The sequence below is a fragment of the Apteryx rowi genome, unplaced genomic scaffold (assembly GCF_003343035.1).
Source record: "Apteryx rowi isolate R43461 unplaced genomic scaffold, aptRow1 scaffold_381, whole genome shotgun sequence".
Taxonomy (NCBI): Eukaryota; Metazoa; Chordata; class Aves; order Apterygiformes; family Apterygidae; genus Apteryx; species Apteryx rowi.
This window is the reverse complement of record NW_020450319.1, coordinates 688658-712158: the sequence shown is the minus strand read 5'-3', so window position 1 is coordinate 712158 and position 23501 is coordinate 688658. Positions and strand designations below refer to the sequence as shown.

The 23501-nt window shown below is 39.6% G+C and overlaps 1 protein-coding gene across 11 annotated transcripts in view; it reads left to right on the top strand.

The window, feature by feature from the left end:
• The window catches only part of AHI1 (Abelson helper integration site 1), a 129090-nt gene extending 106061 nt beyond the window's left edge, over positions 1 to 23029 (top strand). For 8 of the 11 annotated variants that reach the window (XM_026074205.1, XM_026074207.1, XM_026074208.1 and 5 more), the window contains one exon: positions 772 to 1855. In XM_026074205.1, the coding sequence (XP_025929990.1) occupies positions 772 to 1000 (229 nt within the window). In that variant the 3' untranslated portion in view covers positions 1001 to 1855. Of the gene's footprint in view, positions 1 to 771; positions 1856 to 5077; positions 5186 to 5256; positions 5364 to 22597 lie in introns of those variants that run through there. The other 3 variants (XR_003254902.1, XR_003254903.1, XR_003254904.1) reach the window with 3 other exon arrangements.
• The last annotated feature ends 472 nt before the right edge of the window (positions 23030 to 23501 follow it).

Here is a 23501-nt window from a genome sequence, read left to right as displayed (position 1 = left end):
ACAGTACCTGTCCTCAAAAGATTAAACTCTAAGTACTATTACTTATTCATAGTTAAATAAAGTTACAACTTCTGCCAAAAATGGGAATTCATGGTAGAAGTGGTGTAAGCTACACATTATCCCTGGCATCAGCAGCAAGACCAGTCTAATCCCATTTTTAAATGGCACTAACTGGGAAAGATACAGGAGGATATAGGCTGGATTGATGCTTTTGGCATTGTATGAAGTGTGATAAACATGAATTGACATTAAAGTGACTTCTGATTCATAAATGTATCCTACTTCAGGTAAATTAAAATGAGCAGACTAATTTTTTGCACTTTGCCCGCCTGACTTTCTTACAGTAGTTGCATAAATAAACCAGAAATCTCTCTTCGATTGCAAGTATGTTGGCGTTTGAGCTTAGGAAAATAAAGAAGTGCAGTGACTTTTATGAGAGGAGGAAGGTGGTAATTTTTAATTACATCTGTTGATTATTAATAAAGGCTCTAGCTGATTTTTAAGAACATGGGCAGTTCTTTTCAAAGCAGTGTTAGGACATGCACTGAAAGGCAGACTAATGGATTTGGAATGGGCTCCTATATTTTGTCCTCATGTTTTTTCTGTTTTTGTTCTGCAATGGAACAGTAATTTTTATAGCTGTTTCAGCATTGTACTCAGGGGAGACAGGCAGGCAATTGTTTTAACATGTCAGGTGTGGATGGAAAAAGCTCTAAACTTGAGTTAATTTTATGTGTTTCTTTTGCTCTTTTTATTTCCACCTTCCTCTAGAGGTGCAGAGAAAAAGAAGAAAAGGATACAGAAGAATGAAACAGAAAATCAGTCCAACTTAATGGGTCTTGATACTCTTGTGTCATCAGTTACAGCTAATGGTGTTGAAAATGAACCTACAGCCCATGGGATGGAATTGAAGAAGAAGAAAAGAGCAGGGAGAGGCTCAAACTCAAACACAAATGGAAAGACAAATATTGCCTTTGAGCCTGAATGCTATGATGTATAGTCGTAATTTAATTCCAGAAACCGGTGTGACATTTAATATATACAGAAAAATGGATTTGAATGCTGCAATTATGATCTCACTTCTAGGATTATCAAGAAATAAAAGACAAAAAAAGAAAAAAAAGGAAATACAAAAACGGTGCCAGTTGTGACTTACCAATGGTGCAAGCCTGTTTCAGAATAATTCCCTCCGTCCCTTGAAATCAACAGAACTTGAATATTCAGCTCCTCACTGGACCAGTAAAATCTGAAATGTATTTTGATATTTCCTGAGAACCCCACTGACAAAGGCAATTTGAAAGAATTTAAGATCTGATTAGCCCCCTAGCGTAGCCTAAACAGGAGTTTCAGTAGACTTCAGATGAAGCCAAGAAGTGTGAAATCTGCAGACCAATCCATTGTGAGCAGAGAATTGAGTCAAAAAGTGTGATCTAAAACAAAACAAGCCTAGCCACGACAGAAGTTATTAAATTAGCAGTTCAAAATTTGTTGTAAATAAAATAGAGCAGTGTTCGGAATGGTAACATTCCAAAGGAATGCCAACATTACAGTGTACCTGAAAACTTAAGCTTTATAAAAATATTTTCCTGATATCAAATATTCACTTGGACTACATTTTGCAGCTTTTGAGCAAATTGTTGAGTAACTACCTATGCAACTAATCTGACTTCAGTGGGACTCTTCATGCTTACCAGTCGAAGTAAGTATTGCAAAGTCTAACCATTTGCGTTTTCAGATGAGGTTTTTATGCATATAATAAATGTGCATTACAGTTTTGTTTGACTTTCTGGCTGCTTTGGCAGCAGTATTGCCAAATACACTCTCTGAATGTCTGAATGAAATGTCTTATATCAAACTGTGTTTGTTTTACTTTTTTGTGTAGTCCTTATTCACTTGTATGTGTCATTAATCTATTTTTAATCGAGTGTTGTGTGGTGAACTTTTATTAATGATTTCACTCATTATCTGCAGTTCTGAATAATTTACATTTTATGTTAAATGAAACAATTTCTATCAGTTACTGTTGGTATTTTTTCTGGCTGATAATGTCCAGTTTATTTTTACTCTGCTAGGAAATTCTTCCTCCTCCCCCTCTGAAGCAATAAATAACATAAAATTAGAAAGCCCTTATTTAGTAGACAGGGCACTTGATTCCATTAAAAAAAGAAGTGAGAATAACAATGTTGGGCACTGATGTGTAAAATGCACCCAGATGCAGAGGACTAGTTGCTATATATTGTAATATCTTCCCTGCACATGGTTTAAAGCCAGAAAAATCTGTGAACATGTTTCTTTTGAGTAAAACACGATAAAAAATACTCTTTTTTGGCCCCACTGATAATTGTTCCTTGCTAACAGTCCTAGTTCTGCTCTGCCCAGTGCTTGTGTATGCCCTGACTGGAACTTACACATATGTGCTGCCACATTCTTGTTTGTCTCCCTAGTCATATGTGGTGTAAAATTGTATTAGTCCTGGGACTGCCTAATTGCAGCAAGGCTTCTAGCTTCTTATCTCTCAGCTTTTGAAATATATTCTAACATGTAATTCTGTGTGATTTACAAATTTTACAAGAGAGAAAAATCTCAACATCTTATGTTTTTTAAAATGTCCTGGGTCACATTTAAAATAAGGGCAGAGCATGACATCAAACTCCACACCAGGGAGAGCTGAGCAGTCACCAAGATCTGGAAGCTCATTGGGAAGCATTGTAAAATGTTAATTTGGCATTGTGGACACTGAAGACAGAAATAACCCTTGAGATAAACACCACAGAGGGATGGTAGTTCTAATCAAAGGCACAGCACCTCCTTTCATGCTTGCAAACTAGGGCTCCAATTATGTTCACTGCTCTGAAGCTGAATAGAGCTGCTTTGCCACACTTTCCAAATTGAGAGGAGAGGCAGCAGTAGTGTCTTCCAAGGCACAATTCCAAATAACAATTAAGCAGAAGAAATCAGATAAGAGCCTAGACATGAAAATGCATGGAGTTGAAAATAAACTTTTCATAATGCTTTTTTTGTAATTTCAGTATCTTTTTTTTTTTATCATTTTTCCTCCCTACCTCCTGGTTGGTTAGATTCTTCTATTGCTTTATACTGTGTCCCTGCAGTATTAGAGCTTTCTGCATTTATTTAACAGAAAATGGGGTGAAAAAAAAAATTTTTGCATTTAAAGAAAAAACATTTCTAAATGATTTTTTCAATATTGAAATTAGAACCTCCAGACTAAAATTGCTTCTAATCAAATTACTATCAGGCATAATGTTTACCTTTTATTTAGAAATATGTCTAATACATTCATTTTAAGGCAAATACTTTGTTTTTCTCTCCAATGTTAGTGGATTCGGACTATGCCTACCTACATTCATTCTTCAGGCATTGCTGTTGGGATTTTAAACTTACAAGAAAAAAATTAACCTTTTAAACAGTTTGGAATAGAGTGATTGCTTAAAAATTAATTTTTGAGATTAACTTTATATAATGCATTTTGTTTCTGTTTTTATGTTAATGCAAAGTGATTTTTAAAATCACTTTAAAATGTACACTGCCTGCATCTCCTCAAAATTGTCCAAATATTTTGAAGGAGTTAAACTTCAATTTAAAAAATTAATTCCAAAAGGTTTCAGATTACCTACTGAAAAAAATCCTTCTTTTATGTAATTAAAGGAGAACTACATTAAGTATCCTAAAGCATGAGTGCACTGCAGAATTGCTCCCTAAGTCATGATTTGAAATGCCAGAGTTATAAACACCTGTTCGAGGAGTTTTTACAGGTTAAAATCAATGCTGTTCACTGATGATGCTATTTCAGTTCTGGAACAAAGCAGGTAAAAATCTGTATGAAAAAAAGATTAAATACTAGATATTTTTAAGTGCTTAGTGATAGTAGCCAAGTACTAGGTTTGTCATTACTAGTGGTTTTGGCTTGGTGGGGAGGTTGCGTGGTTGCAGCATGCAGCTCCTTCTATTACATATTTGTCATTTGCCAGAGACATCATGAACAATGCACAAATTAACAATTAAAATAGAAAGAAGGGGTGGCATATTTTTTCCTTGTGTTTCCCAATAACCATCAGATTGCATTTATTTTTTTTCCTTAGAATAATTTAAGGAACAGACATCATAAAACACAAGTAGCTATTTGTAGCATCACTTAATTCAGAAGGCAATAGGGGAAGGATCACAGTCAAACAAGGGCTAATGAGAACACAGAGGAACATGACAACTGAAAGTCTCTGTTGACTAGTGAACTAAATCTGCCGGCTGGACCCGATTGTCTGAGGGAGAATTGAATGTCAGGATCATTTAGGGTTAACAATGGCCCATTACAAGCAAAAGCAGACAGCTATGAAAAATAGCCGGCATGGTAGCCGTTCTGCAGAGACCGTGGATACAAACTTGGTAATGAGGCACTTCATTCACTACATCCTTCTGCTCTAATTACTAAGGTGAATAGGAAATACTTCATTTAAGGCAGGAACAGACTAAAGCGAAAACACTTGTTTGGTAAACACAAAGAGTGTGGGGGGGGCTTTAATGATCTTTTTCTAGCACATATGAAATTAGTATGTATGCACTACAGCCTGTTTTATGAATGTGGAAATTGGGAGGAAAAACAAGTGTTTTCTGAATAGTGAAGGAAAGCTGGAAAGATTCATGTACATGTCTGTAGTGTTATTTTTCCTTAGCATTCTGTCCAATGGCTCTCCAAAGTGTTGTGGAGAAATTAATTTATTGATATGCACCTGCACCTGTAAAAACATACAGTATCAATTCAAGGGACTTTATTGCTTGAAGTATAAAATATCTGCATTTGGAGCAAAACTGCTGCATGTAAGGAATAGAAACGAGAGGAGGTCTGAGAGAGGGAAATAAGCAACTTGAGAAAACTGCTGTCTGGGGGAGACTTGCAAGAATGTGGCAATTAGAAATTGGAACTTAAGAAGAAGGAACAGAAGATAGTGGGAAGGCGTGTTATAGCAAAGCTTTCGTGGCTTCAGTCATATTTTTTGGACTTTAGAAATTAGATATTTAACCACTTCACCTTTTAATACATTAAGTTTTGTGCCATTTACAGGAGCCTTTAGGATGAACTCTTAGAACCCATGAGGAAGATTCTCTTGTATCTCTCCAGCGATTCATAACTTTGCACTTTCCTAACCCTGAGCTACAGTGCAGAAAGGTCCACATCATATGCAGCTTGTAGTGCTATCTGGGATTCCTGAAGCTTTAGTTCTGTAATTCTCCTTCTGGCAGAGGTCTTCAGAGGATGCCTTCATGGATGTCTGCTGCAATATGTGCCTCTGCGTAGACTCATGCAGCTCCAGCCTCTTCATCTGGTATGAAATAGCTAGAGTGGAGATGAGCATTTCACACCAAGCATCTAGCTGGTGCTGCTTTGAACATTAAATATTGTATGATCCTTTACTTACGTGGCACTTAGTAGAGCACTTAGATGTGTTCTCCTCCCAGGGTTTTTGGCAAGAGTTTTACCCTTTGTTCTGTCTGTTGTATGCCAGTTGGTTGCTGCCTTCCCCTGCCGAATGGTCTGTGTTGTAGCAGGGCCATGTATACAGAAGAGTCCCAGTCCTGCAAGCTGCTCAAAATAGACCCCTATACTGAAGCAAAGCCACAGCAAAGTCAGAAAGGTCTAGGCTTTCAGTAGCAACATCAAGGCTGTAGTTTATCCATTAATCTACATTACCTAAAACATCTACAAAATGCTATTTTAGTTTGCACTCATAAATGAAAGCAATTGCTCTGCATTTCATCTAAAACTCCAGCCACCTGACCTCTTGTGAGGCCTTTGTAAGGCCAAATGATTTTGCACTGTGTCAGGCTGTGGCAAACGAGTTTTACAATTTCTGTCTAATGCTCAGATGCAAATACTCAGAAGAAACTGCAGATGCCACTTTTAGCAGAAAAATGTTTTCACACCGGTAAAGCAGTATCAGTAAAATCTATGCACTAAGAAGACATCGAATTCTTGTTGCACTTATATCGCCTGCACAGGCAGGGAGTATAATAAACTAGTGTGTAGCAGCTGTAAATTTTCTGAGGATTTATCTAACCACAAATACATCGAAATGGGGAAATGGGGCTATATTAAACTGTGCAAGATGCTGCTGGAACTCAGCCATTTCTGCAACATCCTGTAATTAATTTATTATGACAGGTCTGGCAAACTGAAACACCCAATACACTTGCGACAGACTGTTATGATATAGCTGTTTGAAAGCTCTGTAGTCACATAAAATGCAGGTATAGCTGGAATGGGGGGGAAAAAAAGTAAGACAGAAAGACCAATATTACCATTATTTCTCTGAACCTAGAAATCTCTCCCAGACCCACATTCACTAATGTCCTGGAACGTGCATGGCAAAGTCAGTGCAGACAGAGGTACTAGCTGGAAAGGAAATTGTTGCAGAATATATTGGCTTAGATCCTACTCTGCTGGGAGTCAGAAAGACAGTTAATGGCACTCTGTGGACATGATCAACAGAGGAACCTCATTTCACACATTTTGTGAGTCAGTGCAGGCACTAACCATGTTTTTCTGATGATGAAAGTAGGACTTGGAGCTGAAACACTCTGTGTTGGTGAAACTTTCTTCTCGATCAGCTCATATTTGTGTTTTTCTACCTGTGTTAAGCACACACAGTTTTGTTTAATAATGCTGAGAGAGTTCCAGTGAAGTTGTCTATGAGTTGAAAATTAGTACAAATTTCTCTCAAATCACTTTTTTTTCAAATGTCTCTTATTGCTCCATTCTTAGGAAGATGATCAGAGTAGGCCTTCCATGTATTCAACTGCTCATCCTAAACTCTTTGCCTCGGTTCTCAGTTAAAATGAAGATAAACTGAACTTCATCTTTTTCTGGGGATACCTTCAGACTTGGATTATCCTGCTTATTAATCCATGTCTAAATGTAGCCCATTCTGCACTGCACTTCTGTGCAATTTGAAGAAAATTCCTTTTCTCCTCTCCCAAATTTTGACGAGTGAAATAGGCTGTTTTGCTTCCTTACTTGCTCTAGTTGTTTTAATGTATGCAAGTCTCTGTCCAGTTATCCATTGCTGCAGGTGAGAGTGAGACGTGTGTTGTAAATGCAATTTGTTAACATCACCACCTATTTTATATTATTCACCTGGCAATGGTTATTTATTGTGGGCTCTAAATGTTCCTTTACTTCCACTTCGATGTTTTTATTTTGCCATTGCATCATCAGCCATTTTTTTTTCTGTGTATATATCATCAGTATTTTGACACCTTTGTATAGACACTGGATAAAGCAGCTTAATTTTATGTCCTGTATTAATTTTAACATTTAATGGGAATATACAGTCATGGCTGTAATAGTCACATCAGCTCCAGACTCGTTAAAAGAAATGCCATCTAAAGCCAAGCTCCAACAGCCTGCATAAGCCTATAATAAGCTTATATGGGGGTGGTTAATCCCCATTGTGATTTGGTATAATGTTGTAATGAGAAAGTGTTATCAGGAAAAGGGCAGAAGGGGCAGTAAATGCGCTGGGCGCTGCGTCCGCGGCACAGCCAGGGCTCCTGCTCAACCAACAGCATGATCAGAGCTCACCAGTGGCTGCACAGGGCTGACAAACATGCTCGCCGTTAACCGCGGCAGAGGGGCACGGCTGCACGTCCTGCAGTCATGACTCCCATTTTAGACCCCGAAGCTCCTGATCTGGTGCCTTGGCCCCAACCATCTGGACCTCTCACCGGCAGGTCAGTGGCCGGCACCTGCGCGGGGCTGCAGGCAGAGCCCCGAGCCTTGAGCTGAAGGGCAAGGCCACCAACAGTCCTAGTGGACACCTGAACCAAGATCGCTCTCAGCGCTCTTTGTATTGATATTAGACAGTCATTAGACAAAACGCAGCGGCAGTCTGCGGGCGCTCTCGCAGCTCGGCAGCGAGCTGTGGCCCAGGCTGGTCAGGAGCCTGCATTGCTTCCCCAGCAGCGGCACTGCTGCAGCAAGGGGGAATGCAGCGTTTCTCTGCTCGGGGCATGATCCTCAGAGACAGGGCTGCAGGTTCAAACTGAGCGGGGCCCAGGCTCCAGGCTTCCCGCTGTCCAGGTATGTGCTCTAATTATTAAGCCGTTACAAGAAAGGAGGTGGGAAGCACTAGAAGCCCCTTGCCATAGGATTAAGTGACATGGTAGCTATCACTGCTTTTGCTTGCAGAGCTTTCAGTCAGGGTTCAGGTTTGTTCTGAAAGCAGAAAAAGCCCTAGATGACAGTTTGTGGAGTTCAGCATCTCTGAAGTTTTGGTGTTCATACTCTTTGGCAACAAAATAATATAGGTTTTCAGGCTACTTCCAGAAACCTGGGCACCTGCCTTTTGCTGAGAATCACTTGAGGGAGTTGTTTTACACAGAGCTTGTAGGCCAAGAGATGCAGATTTGACTGCCTAAAATTAGGTCCCTGAATACCCTGAATTCACAGAATGAAGTTGTCTGATACTTCCCAGGTTCTAAACCTTGGACTAATTCTGTGTTGAAGTATAGAGATCTGTGCAGACATAGGCTAGCGTGCAATTTCCTGCCTCCTGCTCTAACCATTACTGAGACCCACATCCCAAACCCAACAAATTAGCCTGCACTATTATCTAGCAACAATTTGAATCAGTCTGGTTCATTGGGAGAGCTATTGCTTTAACAATACTTAGCATTCACTGGGATTTTTTCATGCCACTAAAACAGGATGCAATAAAGGCTGTTGATGGTCAGCTCATACCATTACCAGTGAAGATTTCTCCTGGGCCATGAAAAACTGGGAGGTTTGGAGGAGAAAGCTTAAAGGATAAAATCCCTTTTAGCCTAAGCGATAAGTGCACTTAGACTGGGCCTGCTGCCAAAGACTATAAACCTGGTGTTTAGCTCAGGTTATTTATTCTAGGAACAAGTTTTGCTGGGAGAGGAGTGTGCCTTGAGGTGACACACTGGTCAAACACTGTCAAGATTCAATCTTTTTGTAGGCTGAGGTCGCCTACAGTGAGGTTCACTGATGTCAGTTGAACCCTGCCAGTTTCCCCACTAAGAATCTAGCACTCTAACACCTGTGATTGTTTGGGGGTATCTTTTCCGTTTTGTTCTTTTTCTGGATGTGTGGGAATACATATTGGAAACTTATCTCTGTCCCATTCAGAAAACCTGTTCCTAATCCGTTTGAACTCTTGGTGTCTTCTTCTGGAGCCTCAGTGTCTTTTCTGAGACCTAGAATCAGCTAAGTCTAGATACCTGCTTTCATAGGACTTGACAACAGACCGACGCAGCTTCCAAATTTGCAGACACATGTATTTGTACCTGAAGCCTTAGTTCAGCACTGGTTAACCTCTCTTGTGCAGTGTCCCTTCGTGACTTGGATGGAGTTGCTTGCATGAGTACATTTTGCAGGGTCAAATTGAATCCTGTGCACTGAATAAGAGTTTAGTGAGACAGAAGAAGAGAATTTACTTCCGATCTGCCATTACCTCACACTTGTCACTGCAGCCTGTGCAAAATCAGTGGAGAAATACTTGAAGGGCACACTGATAGGCTCTTTGCTGCCCAGTGCAGCAGTGTGGAAAACAGGCCCTGTTATACGCGTATTTGTCAGCAGTGGGGAATGTCACACAAGATTAAGGGCTCCCAGGAGGACATACAATTTGTGGTGAGGCTCCCATTCTCCCTCACAACCGCTCTTGCTTCCCCCACCAGCCTCCCACCTTCCCCAGGAGAGCCCAGCTGAAATGGAGAAACACGAGGGGTGGCAGCATGCCGGATGTCCCAGCAGCAGCCACCTCTCACCTCCCACCCTGCCACCCCCAGAGCCACTTGCTTGTGCCTCTCCTAACTCAAAGGGCTTTTTCTCTCCTGGATAAATTTGTGTATGTATTGATATAGCTGCCTTGTTTTGTACCGGACTTTTTGAAGGTTGGGTTTTTTGTTTAGGTTGTTTGGCTAGTTATTTACCACTGTCCTTACAGCTGTCATTGACTAGAAAGGTGTGAATGGGACTGTTCTGTGCTGCTTCTGCCCTAAGGTGGTGAAGTATCTGCTCTAGGATGCAAAGCATTTGGCCAAATTAAGTTTAAAACTGTGATCTAGAATCTTAGTGTTGTCTGAAAACTGGAAAAATACTTTCATGAAACAAGCTGAAATGATGGCATTTGTTTCCATTTGGGATTGGGTTTAATCGAGGTCTGTTTTTCCTGACTTTTTTCATGGTATTTTTACCTGAATTTTTAACCCCTGAAACTGAAACTGAAACTTTTGTTGAAATAATCATTGACCTAATTCATGATCCTAAGTAGTTTTAGCAGTATTTGTTTAAGAAAAATACCAGCAGTGATTTTACAACAGTTCTGGAAAAAACAGTAACTAAATAGTAACTAAAAACTAAAAATATTGATAACATTAAGAGTTTTTCACAGAGAAGTTCTGTCCTTATTTAAAGACCATTTTTTAGGAAAAATCCTTATATGAAAAACAGTGACATTGAATACTTTAATGAATTTGCTTCTTTGGCAGTATACCTGGGCTAAGTGAGTAAGGCTGAATAATGGGTGTGAAAATTTTGATTTTGGTAAGATATTTGATACTGTGCCACATGATATTTTTAATAAACAAAGTAAGGAAATGTAGTCTCCTAGATCAGGAGTTGATGCGTAACTAATTAAAAAGGAAAAGCTGCATTCAAAGAACAGTTATCAAAGTTCAGTTATCGTGCTAGGGAGATGCTGCAAGTAAGGTCCCTGAGGTCAGTTCTCTGTCACTTCTATTTACTATTTCCCCTAACAACTTGGACGATGTAGTAGTATTTATAAAACTCGTGCATGACACCAGAAGTTTGCAGGCTCTTTGCAGAACTTGATCAGAATTAAAAATTATTTTGGAAATGGGTGAAGTGGTGCAAGTCAGTAAAGTAGCAGCCAGTAAGATCTGTGCAAAGTACAGGAAGAAGGAACCAAAGGCAAAAATACAAAATGCCTTGTCAGTTTTATGGCAGAAAAATGTCAGGGGCAATAGTTCAGACACAAGCTAAGGGGATCAACAGTGCACTATGACTTCAGAAAACACCCCACAAACCATATCTCATTCCAGTGTTGACATTAACAGGAATGAAGTGTGTCCTGGACAAGGATTATTTCTTCCCAAGTTGGGCTGGTGAAGCTTCAACAGGAATCCTTTGTTCCAGTTTTGGGCACCACATACTGAACCCTGTAGACAAACTGAAGAGGATCCAGAGAAAAGCAGCAGGAATGAYAAGAGATTTATGCACCTATGCAAAAAGTTCAAGGAACTGAATTTGTTAGTCTAGAAAAGAGACAAGTAATGGGAGACATGATAGCACTACTTAAATACATATAGGTTTATGTGTATAGGTTTTTATAGAGAAAACAGGTTAGACAGCCCTCTGCTCCGCACAGTCTATGTATAAGTGATTTTGTTGCAAAGCATGACTATTTTTTTTTCCCCTCTCTCTCTTACGGACAGGCTGAGTTTTATCTGACAGCAGTGTGACAAAGTAAAAAAATGTGTTTCTGGGACCATTTACATTTCGTGGTCATATATTTCCTTTCTTTCTGTGTTAAACATACTATTACTAGTTGCCTTTTTCTTCCTCTAAAATAGCATCTGTAAGACCTACTTGATCAGTGTTGGTGCTTAACAGCTGTTCTTTAAGAAAAATGACAGTGAAAGTGTTTTATTCATTACCTTCTCTGCCATAAATCTCTAACTGGAGCAAAATCCTGACCCTGAATCTTACTCCAGAACTCATGAGCCCATGGCTATTCAGTTTTAATCATGCTGTTCCAATTATTTATGGCATGGCCTTGGGTAAATTGAACCTCTGCCTCAATTTTCCTGTCTTAAGCTGGGGATACTAATATTTCTCCTGGAGAGAGCCTGAGAGCTAATCTGTATACAAATGCCCTGACAGTGTATCCTCCAGCCCTTGTCTAGCAGAATCTTGAAAGTTTGCTGCCACACATCTGCATGACCCGGTAAGTAGTCGGCACATAGACCGTATGTATGGTGGGACTAAGTTTGTGGGTTGTTTTGCATGCTTTTGTAAACTCCTCGTTTTCAGTCTTATGGCTTGGATAGGCATTTCTGATGATTTTATTTTGGGGGCTAGCAATAGCAGGCATGAGATGAAGAAGCTCTGAGAAAGCCCTTTCTTTGTAAAGGTGGTTTATTCAGTTGTAGTTGGAGACCATAACTTATCACAACACAATCTCCCCTGGCAGCCATAATAGACTGTAGAGCAAGCCCCACTGGAGCTCCAAAAATCTGGGATGGGAGTCTGGCCAGAAAATCTCAAAGCCTTGAAGTATGTTCCATGGCAAGGAAAGAGAGGTTACTTTTCACCTCGGGTTTCTTGCATTCATAAGTGATAATTACCATCAAAACAGAGAGAGAAGATAAATGCTGGATAAGCTGGCAAGGAAAGGACATAAGTTGTTGTCTCCCAACAAATGGGAATGCCTACCTACCATAGAGGATGAAGTGCTGATTTCATAACAAAACCAATACATTAAAAAGCAGTTGAGGAGACAGTGCTTATTTTACAGTCCACCCAGTATGTGAAATAATAATGCAGTATCATAAGATTTGAAGGCCATGCTGCAATTCCAGTGCTCATCTCAATTGTAAGTGCTCCCTCATTAAGGAATGGAAGTATCTTTGGGCAGAAACAGAGCAAATAAAGGCTGTAACTACTTAGGCCTTTGAAAAATATGCAGCCTAATACTATGATAGGGGAGGAGAAGATTCCTGGCAGGTCCTGATCTATGTATCTCCAGTTCATTAATTCTTTGAGCAATGTGTTAAAATAAATACCTCAGTCCAGTTGAAAATGTTTTGTTTTTGGAGAATTGGGCCTTTTTTTCATGTCCACACTACTTCTCCTATGATTTGAGTCAGTGAACAGTTTGTAATGATCTCACATTTTTTCTTTATGGATGGATTCCTTCTCCACCACTCAGAATTAACACTATTTCTATTCAGGAAATAATATAGTCAGTAAATGCAATCATTTGGGGGAAAGGAGGGAAATAATAGTCAGGAAATTAACTGTGCCATGTTTTGGTTGGCTTATTTTCTCCGCCCTTTCCAGTTCCCCCAAAACATTTAAAGGTGCCAAATCTATTCCAAGTACTAGTCCGAGTACATATGGAATTGAATAAGCCAACCAGCCATTAAAATAATTTGGTGTTTGGTGACAAATGTCAGAAGCCAGACATTCCTTCTAATGGGAGTGATGTACAGCTGAGTGCCCTCGACCAGCATCTTTTATTGTCCACACATTTGGCCCAGAGAAGGCTCTTCTATGGTCTGCACTGAAGTGCTGGGGCAGCCTTAGTGATTAATTTCCACTTCACAGCCATTACCCAGACTGAGCTCCTCTTAACTTTAAAATGTGGAAGTTCTTAAAGCATAAATATTTACATGTTTCATTGCTGGGCAAGTCCTGCTGAAGTCAGTGGGAGCCGCTAGGCTTCACTGCTCTGTGATATTTTAACAAAGGCTCTGGTTCACCCCTGGGTGTTTTATCAGAGGCTTCAATGGCAGCCTGATTTTGGAGGGTCTAAATAAGAATGAGGAGACTAAATACTTTTGGCCTAAATGACTCTGGCCCCTAGTCTAGCTTTCTGCTAACATAACATTTCCTTGGTGCCTCCAGAGATTTTGTATTTACATGCCGTCCATAATGAAAGAGAGTGTAACTTCGGACTCGGGTTTCTCAGTTGTTGGTACCTCATATAGGTCATGTTGACAGCACCTATTGTTCTGAAGCATTTGAAGGGCATCCAAGTTTTGGCATCATTAGATTATTGCCATGGTGCTGGGGCTGCAGATCCTGTACAATAAAGGAGTTTTACTTTATGTTCAATCACTATGAGCTGTTATCTGTGGCTTTCATCTAGTCTCCATTAATGAAAGAACAAATCATTCCAGGGACTAAATAGATATTTGACCATTCAAATATATGCAAAGTGATATGATTTATGAATGGGAGGAAGCAATTTTGCAAGCTTAGAATTCCTTTCACTATGGAATTTCAATTTAACAGTGTGAATCCAGTTAAATCCTGAAATATTAGAGTTAAGAACCCTTCACAACCAGAGAATGCATTTTGTCATACTGCATTACTAAGCTGTTCTGCCCTTCAGCTGAAGATTTCTAATGACTAATATTTATAAATCTCATTCCATTTCATTAGATGATTATTTATTAATATTAATTATTTACATTGCCACAAAGAGGAAAATAACAAACTGTTCTTCATGCCTTTTGCCAATTAAAAAAAAAAGGGGGGGGGGACTGGGCTTAAATCATAGCAAGGAAGATTCAGATAAGACTTTGAGAAACCATCCTGACAGAGAGGCCTGAAGAAGGTTGCCTCAAGAAACTGTGGCATCTTCACCACTGAAGCTGTTGAAGAAGAGGTTAAACATATCTATTCCAGGAATGGTTCTTAAGCTTGATCCTGCCTAAAAACATGAGGATGAATATAGTGAGCTGTTAAAATGCCTGTGTTTTCTGGTTTTATAGCCAATAAAACGTCCAAGATTGTTGTTAAGCTGTCTTGGCAAGGGAAATGGTTTTCCTTTCACTGAGTCTGTGTATGGCAAAATGAGGGACACAGGAGGCACAACTGGCACAGCAGCATGAGTGAGTCTAAAGGAAGCACAGGCGAGGATTGCCACGGAATTGCGTGAGGGCCCTGCTTTCCAGGGTGCCAGGCGTCCCTGTCCCAGGTCCAGAGGCAGCACTTTCCTTGCCGCTGCTGGTGGGAAGCTGAGCGGGCGGTTTTGCTGAGGGCCAAGGATTCAACTGCAGCAGAGGAATCCCAAACCCCAGCCTGGCAGGATATGTTTAACTGACTCATTTGAAATGAATTGGCTCATGCACAGCAGCTCTGATGCTAGAGCTGAGCTCATGCCGTGCCAGCTTTACCGCACGTTTCCCCTTTTTGCAGCTTGCTTTGTCCTCTTCGTCCCCATCCGATGCACTACTCCCTGTTTACCAGGACAGCCTTCTTTACAGCTACAGAGGCTTTGGTAGGGCTGAGTTTGGGTCCTGCTGAAGCTGGAGAACAGCACCAGAGCTTCCCACCTGGGAGGCTGAGGCACAGACACTGTGAAAGCAGGTCACTTGGGAGAAAATGCTGAGCAAGGCAGAGAATATATCCCTTGTTTTTTTTCTTCATCCTCCTGTCTCTCCTCCTAACTTGGTCACACTAAAGAGTGAAGGTAAAAAGAGGCCCAAATGCTGCTTCCCTGTTTGGACTTTCAGTCTTGCTATTGCTTGGGTTTTCATTGCAGCTAGGAAGCTGTCAGTATATTAATATTTGTGAGAAATCAGAAATGTGGTTAGATCATAAACCAAGCTGTTGTGGAAAAACTGATGTTGAGGGAAAAAGTAATCTGGACCAAATATACTTCCCATAAGGGAAGAAACTTCTCTGATAGTGAAGTTAAACATGTGCTCATCATGTGATCGGAGAAGAAAAAAAAAGACCAGTGCATGTTGAGATGACCTTGTTGAGATATCAGATGACTGTGGAGAGAGGCAAGACTCTTTCCTTCTCTGTGGTCATGCTGAACCTGCACTTGGAAGACTGGAAAGACTCAGAAAGCATTGGAGCGATCGAGGGCTGACTTCGCGGAGATTTTGAAAGAACTAAATATACTTCAGCTTAATGACAGCCATTTAGCTAGAAAGGACGTGAACAGGAGGTAAATATTTGAAATGTAAATAGCAATGATGGATGTTTTCTATTTAATGGGGGAGGTATAAACATCAGGAATGAGATGAAAATGAGAAGCAAAACTTAGGCTACATGTAAATGGAAAAATCATAAGATTGGAATTGTGGAATAATCTCCCCAGGGGAGTAGTAGAAGCCCATAGTTTAGGACTTGAACAACCAGACAGAGAAGTAGCACTTTAGAGAACGGTCATAGAGAACAATCCTGCTTTTTGCACAGATCATTTGGATTTCTCCTGCCTTTTTTGAGCAAGAAAGCTAAAAATCATAGGACCCCTTGGCTACTTCTCCTTGAAGATCCTAAGGAATGTTTAATGTTGATGTCTCGGCTTCACTGGAGCTTTGGGAATTCTTATCTATCCTCAAATTCTTATCTTTATTTTCAGTTGTTTATATTTCCTGACTTCCTGTCTACAGTGCTTATCCAAGTTTATTGTTTAGTTTTACTATTCCTTGTTTAACAACTGCTCCTTTACACTCAAGAGTTGGCCGTGCTTCAGCAGTAGGTGATTTCTCTGTTTATTTTTACCACCTCATTCAGGTGTTAGAAGTAACATGCTGATGCTTGGAACAGTCTCAGCCATCCCAAGATGCAAAGTTTTCCTCATACTTTTGCTGTTTCTTTTTTGCTTTTGTAGCAGTCTTTTAATTCGCAGCTCAGTTTTGGACTAGATGTGATTATTCTGTTTCTTTACTTACGTAATTTTAACTTGGATTTTTTTTATTTGTTGTTTTCTTGTTTCTGGTCCATCCTAGGCAAAAAAGGGTTAATTAGTCTCAGTAAAACGTTGACAGTCACTAGGGACTGCTGCAACTGAGATGAAAAACAAGACTGCACCTGTATGCTGGCAATTTCAGATAGATTCTGGTCAGCTATTTTTCTCTCATGCTTTGTTCTGCCAGCTGCCTCAGTGCTTTGGATGCAGGTGGAAGGATGGACTTTGCTATCTATAAAAAAATTTAATGGTGAAGACCAACTTCCGCTTCACCTCCCAGGGGATCAAAGTTATTGTATTGCTACATAACATGGCAAAGCACAAAACAGGCAACAGGCTGTGCGTGCCTAGCTTCTGTGTGGAGTTCTCGACTCAAAATAAATAGCTTGAGGTTTTTCTCTCCCTTCTCTCTTCTTTTCTTTTTCTTTCTTTCTTTCTTTCTTTCTTTCTTTCTTTCTTTCTTTCTTTCTTTCTCTCTTTTGAAAGACACAATGAATGCATGGAAGGAATCCCAAACTGAGCAACTGTATGCAGAAGGGACAAATAGTCGCTTTATAGTACGTGCCATGCCATTAGTGTACTTCCTTGACAGAGGAACTGTTATATTTGTTCCAATAATCCCATGTAAGGCAAAGAATTGCACTGGAGCACTAACTGTACAGCTTGATGTATCCTCACAAAAGAAGTTCTCACAGAGACCCTATAGATTTATGTCATAATGCGCTAGTGTATGATGAAAATAAATAGCCCCACCTGCCCGTGAAGGTACCTTCATTGCCCGTGGTGGAGCAGCAGATAACACACGGACTCTTTGAAGGGGCTAAATCTATTCTCATGACAATACAATACTCTTAAATAAATCTTGTAACAGAGGATTCTGCTTGACACAATGGGAACTTTCTGGGGTTGTGTTACATTGTATCATATAATAAGGCTCTCCTTGATATTTTTAACTGCAGTTGTAATTAAAAAAAACAATAGCCTGAAAGCAGTGTTAGAGCTGAGATATTTAAATGTGAGTGAAACATAAGACTTGTAGGATAACAGTCTCCATAAGAGGACCTTTAGCAGGGGGAAAAACCCAAAACATCCCATGGAAAACTTAAATGTTAAAGAGCTCTGCACTGTCTGTGTGGGTTTTGAAAATGCTAATAGAAGCAAAGGACATCTGCTTTCCAAGGACATCTTTTTTCCCTCTTTTTTCCAACGGTATGAACAGATGCTTAATTTATGTTGTTTTCTAAGATTGTTGTTTTGCATCACTGCTCTGTAACCCCACGCCTTCAAAGTGCCATAAAAAGAGGAAAAAATACAGAAGTCGCTAAATGGAGATCAACGAGTTACAACAGCTGAAAATAGCTCACGTGTACATTGCAGTGAAATATGCGGGGGCTTTGGAAGAGGTAGAGGGTTTTTTTCAATTTTATTTTGAGCTCCCTATTACCTTCCAATGCTAGTCTGTCTATTAAGCGGTGTATTTATGTATATAACACTGGTAACTGACCACAAAATAAAATTTGGTGTTAAGAAAGGTTAACAAAATCTCACATTTCAAGCCATGTTGCACCCCAGAGAAAGAACTTCTTTCCCTTTCATCCACCTCTAGAGAACATATTTAGCTGGTTTATAGCTGTGTCACACCTGTCTCTACAGCAACATCTACTGCATAAGACAAAATATAATAACAGCTGGACCGAGGATCTTATCTTGTTACATATACTATGTGCTCCTATGCATTTTGTGGTGTTTGGACTTTCTAACGTGGAGTTTTGTGGCCACATATAACTTTTTACGTAGGAGGCGCTTGCCAATGTTCATTTTAAAACACTAGCTTCCTACGTAGACATGGGACAACACTTTTCTCCTGTGTGTCTCATGTAGTTAATGATGTTGTAGCTGTGACTGTAGGGATGCAAGTGAGATTCTGATATCTGCTACAAAGAAAAGCAAAGAAACTATTCGTATAAGAAGCCGTGTCTGCTTGCCTTACTCTGTTAGAAAAAAGTCATTTTTTTCATCATAGATGATGAGTACTTACATGTATGATGAATGAATGGTTTTCTAAGTTTTCTGTCCCCACTCTTCAGTTTTATCTGACGTCTGGCAGAATATCGGTATCATTAAGACAAATGATTCGTTACTTCTCTTTGGTTGGGGGGGATTACACAAAGCAGTTACAATGATATTCATATGCCTTACTTTATGTCCAGATATATTAGTTATTCACTGCCTTACAGACAGGTTTAATTTACTGTAACATTTACAGTCTGTACTTTTTTAATGGGTGCTATTTGTAAATAGGCTATTTCATATCGTTGTGAATTCTTATGTGACAACATTTCAAATTGTCCTCCCAGTGCACACACATTTTGTGTCAGTAGTATTAACAGTCTGTATAAAATAGTGGAGCTGAGACCTGACATACTCTACTCTGTTGGCAAATATTGGTTGCTGAGGTAAATGAATTGTGATCACTTACCCAAGTGCACAACTTTTTAACCTCAAATCAACTGATCCCAAAAGGCAAATGTGACTTCCTGAAGAGAACTTTTTATTTAGACATACAAGTGAGCCAAGTTAGTGGAGAAGGGCTGAGTTAAATGCTATGCTGTTTTGCTGATAGCCTTTCACTTGGTAAAACTGTGTTTTTAGTCAGGGTTAATCATATTGTATGGGTTTGTATGTGATGGCGTGCTAGGAATGGCATCTGATTGCATGTTTTGTAGTGTGAATGCAGACATATTCTTGATAGGCAGGTGGTACCAGACATGTCTGATGGCAGGGAGGGGTTTGGTACTTTGCTTACTGAGCAAGTTGATAGATTCCCTAGTTCCTCATGCCTTTATACTCTACAGTTTGTATCACCTATGAAAACACTAGATTTTTTTCTAGACAGAAGTCCCCAGGATCCTCATGTACTTCTTGCCATACTGAAAAATGCCCATTCGATCCTGGGTCCCATCAAGGTAGCACAAACATATGCAAGACATTGTGTATAATGAAATATCTAGTTAACTCATTACAACAGAACTGCATTCAGGAATATCCAAATTAATGGGAGTGTATGAGCATCCTAATGCTGATTTCCGAAAGTAAGAATTACATAATGGATCTTGATATTGAGGTAAGATAAAGAAGGGACTGCCATCATTCTTGGCATACCTAAAATAAGATCAAATGAAGGTGTAGTGTCATTTGCCTTGCCAAAGATTGATTTTGGCTGTCAGAAGCCAGCGCTGCACAACCATTGCACTTTCCTTTTCAATACTATTCACCTCTGAGGCTTTCTTTGGCATGGAAAATGAACGTTTGTGAGTCTAAATGACATGAAGCTGTATTTCCTTTCAGTATTAAACATTCCCAAATAGATGTTTCTGAAGGAGAGTTTCTCAGGTTCCATTTGTATCTTTGATCTATCTGCATTCCTCTTGTAGTGATATTAAGCTATTCCAGTAGACTTAATAAGTTCAGATAGAAGTATGTGGAAAGAATGCTGATCTTCATGATGTACTAAGTGCCTAAAATAAAAATAACACTGTGTTTAATGTAGCTTTGCCTATATTAATGTGCTCGTTTACTTTACCTGTACTTAGCTCAGAAGTGCATTCTGCATATCTTTTCATTAAAGGCATTTGCATCTTTTCAATTACTTTTCTTTGCTTGAATGTAAAGTGTTGGTGTAAAATGTTGCCCATCTTTTTTGAATAATCGAAAGGAAAATTATCATTTAAAGTATAAATTAAAAGATCATTAAGGCTTGGGAGTGCAGTACTTCAAAGTTCGGAGAGTCAGCACTGAGGTTCTCCATGCAATTAATTCACCCTCCTCTCACTCCCCACCTTTCTGTATATGCATTATAGTACTAATCTTAATTACCCAGTCACAGTTATGTGCACACACACACTCATGCCCACAGTTACGTGTGGATCCTCACCAGTGGCTCCCATTGCTTCCAGATTGTCTTTGTACCCACTTTGCACTGCATCCCTCTGCAGTTGCCTCAGAAATTTCCTTCTCCTCTGTGCTCAGCGAAGGACAGCAGGTGGAGCATCTAGAAGCCAAGAAACAAGGCCAAACTACTGGGCAACACCGCACCGGCCCCCCACGGCACGGCAGCACACTCACGGAGGGCTGGCTGCAGCCCCCCAGCCTGAAAGGGAGCGTGCTCCTTGCCAGTGGATCTGCCAAACTGTAGTGAGGCTCTATCACTCCCGTGCCAAATGAAATTTTCAGAGGTTGACTTGGTCAAATTTGTGTSAATCTTTATGGGAGTAATAGCAAAAAATAGTTCCTTGCAAAAGATACTCCCTTGCAAAATTTCAAGTCCCTGATGCATGACATGAAAGCAATGGGTTCTTAATTCAAAGGGAGGTAAAAGTAGTTAAACAGGGTGTCATGGTTTCAGACCGAATGACTGTGTGGAGACTAAATTGTTTTGGATACTAAACCTTATTAATCACTGATATATGCAATTTAAAACAAAATTCAGTTAAAGTTCATGGTTTTATGCTAACAGCTTTGCTAACTAGGCCTACCAGGTCAAAGAAAAATTAGTTCTTCTCAACCTCATTCTCAGAAAGGGCTGAACCGTTTTTGCTAAAGCTTTTTTTTTTTTCTTCGACGGTTCTCTTTATTTGTTTTCCAGTCTAGAATGTGCATTCTAGTCATTCTCTTACCTGTGGTTAGTGTTATTCAAAGAAGACACACTCTAACTGAAACTTTGAGTCCCTTGCAGCTAATCCTGAACAACCTTGCTTGACTGAAAATCCTGAAAATACTTAAAGCAAATATTATGTTTTTCGAGGTGGACAAGGCTGTTCATTTCTAAAATGAACAAGAACAAGAAGATGAAATCTTACCTAATAAGAGGCTGTTTTTTCATCAGAACTTAGCATATGGCCAACTAACAGGAAATGTATTGATAATCTGAATAAATATTTTTCTATTAAATAACACCTGCCAGATACATATTTGGCTGGATATCATCAATTATATGTGGAAGAACTATTGTGCAAGGCACGCATTAAGGCAAAAATGATCCACTCTCCCCCAAGTGTTATAGGAACATGTGGCTGCAATGTCATGTCTGGAGTACAAACTCTGTTTTTTTTTCATATCTTAGCTGTAACTCAGGCAAGCCTAAAATAAGCAGGGCTTAGACTATCCATATTTTGTACTATTCTTAACAGTTAATAACAAGTCTGTGTGTGTTTTTTCACACAATCATGATGAAAAATTGTGAAAAATAGAGCAAGCTATGTATTAGATCACATCAATCACAGTGAAAATGCTGCAGTTCTGGAGTTTTGAAACCCGTGGATACCCAGATAGCAGAACCTCTATAGGATGCCAAACATTCGCAGGATGCCTTGGACCCCATGATTTTCTCAGTCAAACTTTTCTAAATCCTTCTGAAGAAGATGGCTGCAACACAAGTTGCCCAAGCATGTTGTCAGATCAGCATGGACAGCTGTGGCTTCCAACAATGAGCGGCTTTGTTAGGTCAATTTTAAAGTAGGTCCTTAAAGTTAATGTGATTATGCAAATGTTCCCCTAACTACCATGGCTGTCTTATATCCTTCACAAAAGAATGCATTGTCACTTTTCATTATGTGCATACAGTCCTGGTGGTTTGGTGGTATCGTTAGATATCTCGGAAATGGACCATGTAAAGGCCATTCACTGTTGGCACTGCATTGTGCTTTTCCCCAAGCAGACCAACCTTGACCCACAAACAAGGGTAGGAGGGATTTTCGGGCCAAATCCTGCTTGTCTTATTCACATGATTACTCCCATTGACTTCACTGGAACCTCTTGCGTCAGGCGTGCAGGAATTAGGTTAAAACATGATTGTGAAATTAAGTCCAGTCCACTCTAAAATGCAGTGTATCTGGACAAACCTCTGCCAGTCTAACTTCAAATATAAATATCTTTGTGTGAAATCACTTGCAACATAAATGTTAGAAAAAACCCTAATCCATTATTCACTGGGGAGAAGAAAATGTTTTGGACAATGTCAGTGTATGTCTATTTTTATTTTCCTGGTGTCTTTACTATTATTATTATTATTAATTTCATTTTAATCATGAAATATCCTTTCACAGAAATCTACGATCACAAATGAGGAAGCTGAGAGGTCTCAAGATCCATGTGTTCTGGAAGATGGAATATTTCAGACGACTCATCAGTTAGGGGACATGACTGATTTCAAACTCTTGGTTGCATTGCTTTCAATGAAAACCAGTGACTTGCAGTTTCAGTTCTCATCACAGAAAATGTTCTCACAGCAATCTCTTGTTTGGATCATTTTCTCTTTTTATGACAGTTGTCTTATTTTTCTCCTTTGTAATTTTTGTCCTGCTGGCCAAGAGTCTCCATGACACAAGCATGCTACATACAACCTGTGATAGATTCTGCCCACTGTTTGGGATTTGAGCCTCTTTGGTAAAGTGTCCTTACTGCTTTTAAAAGTATAAGTAAGTAGATTTATAGCTAAATAGATATACAGATATATAGATATATACACACTTATAGATATATATACACACTTATATAAGTAAATATAAAGGAAAATCATCACCTTCCGGGGCAAGTCAGTGCTTCTCCTTTAATGGCTTACCACAGTTCTCCAAAGACTGCAAACTTCTTCAGGAGATCCAGGACCTTCAATAGCAATATTTGAGAACAGACCTGGAAAGTACAAGGGCAACACATTGTCCTGCTCTATTGTGTTATTCTGTATGCAGCTCCTTATAACATCCTCGTTGCTGTAATACCTCTACGTTGCTCCAGAACTGGGTTAACCTGCCCTATGCCAACCCATGTGTGCAGCTAATAGAAAGCTTACTAAGTCCAAACCTAGATAAATAAAAATCAAGCTCTCCTTCTTCCCATAAGTTTGATTCTACTAGGAAGTTTGGATTAGGGTGCAAAAACCTGCTTGGTGTAAAAAGGCTGAAGTTTTAACACCGTCAGTGTCACCTTCAAAAGAATGCACAAGAGATTTGG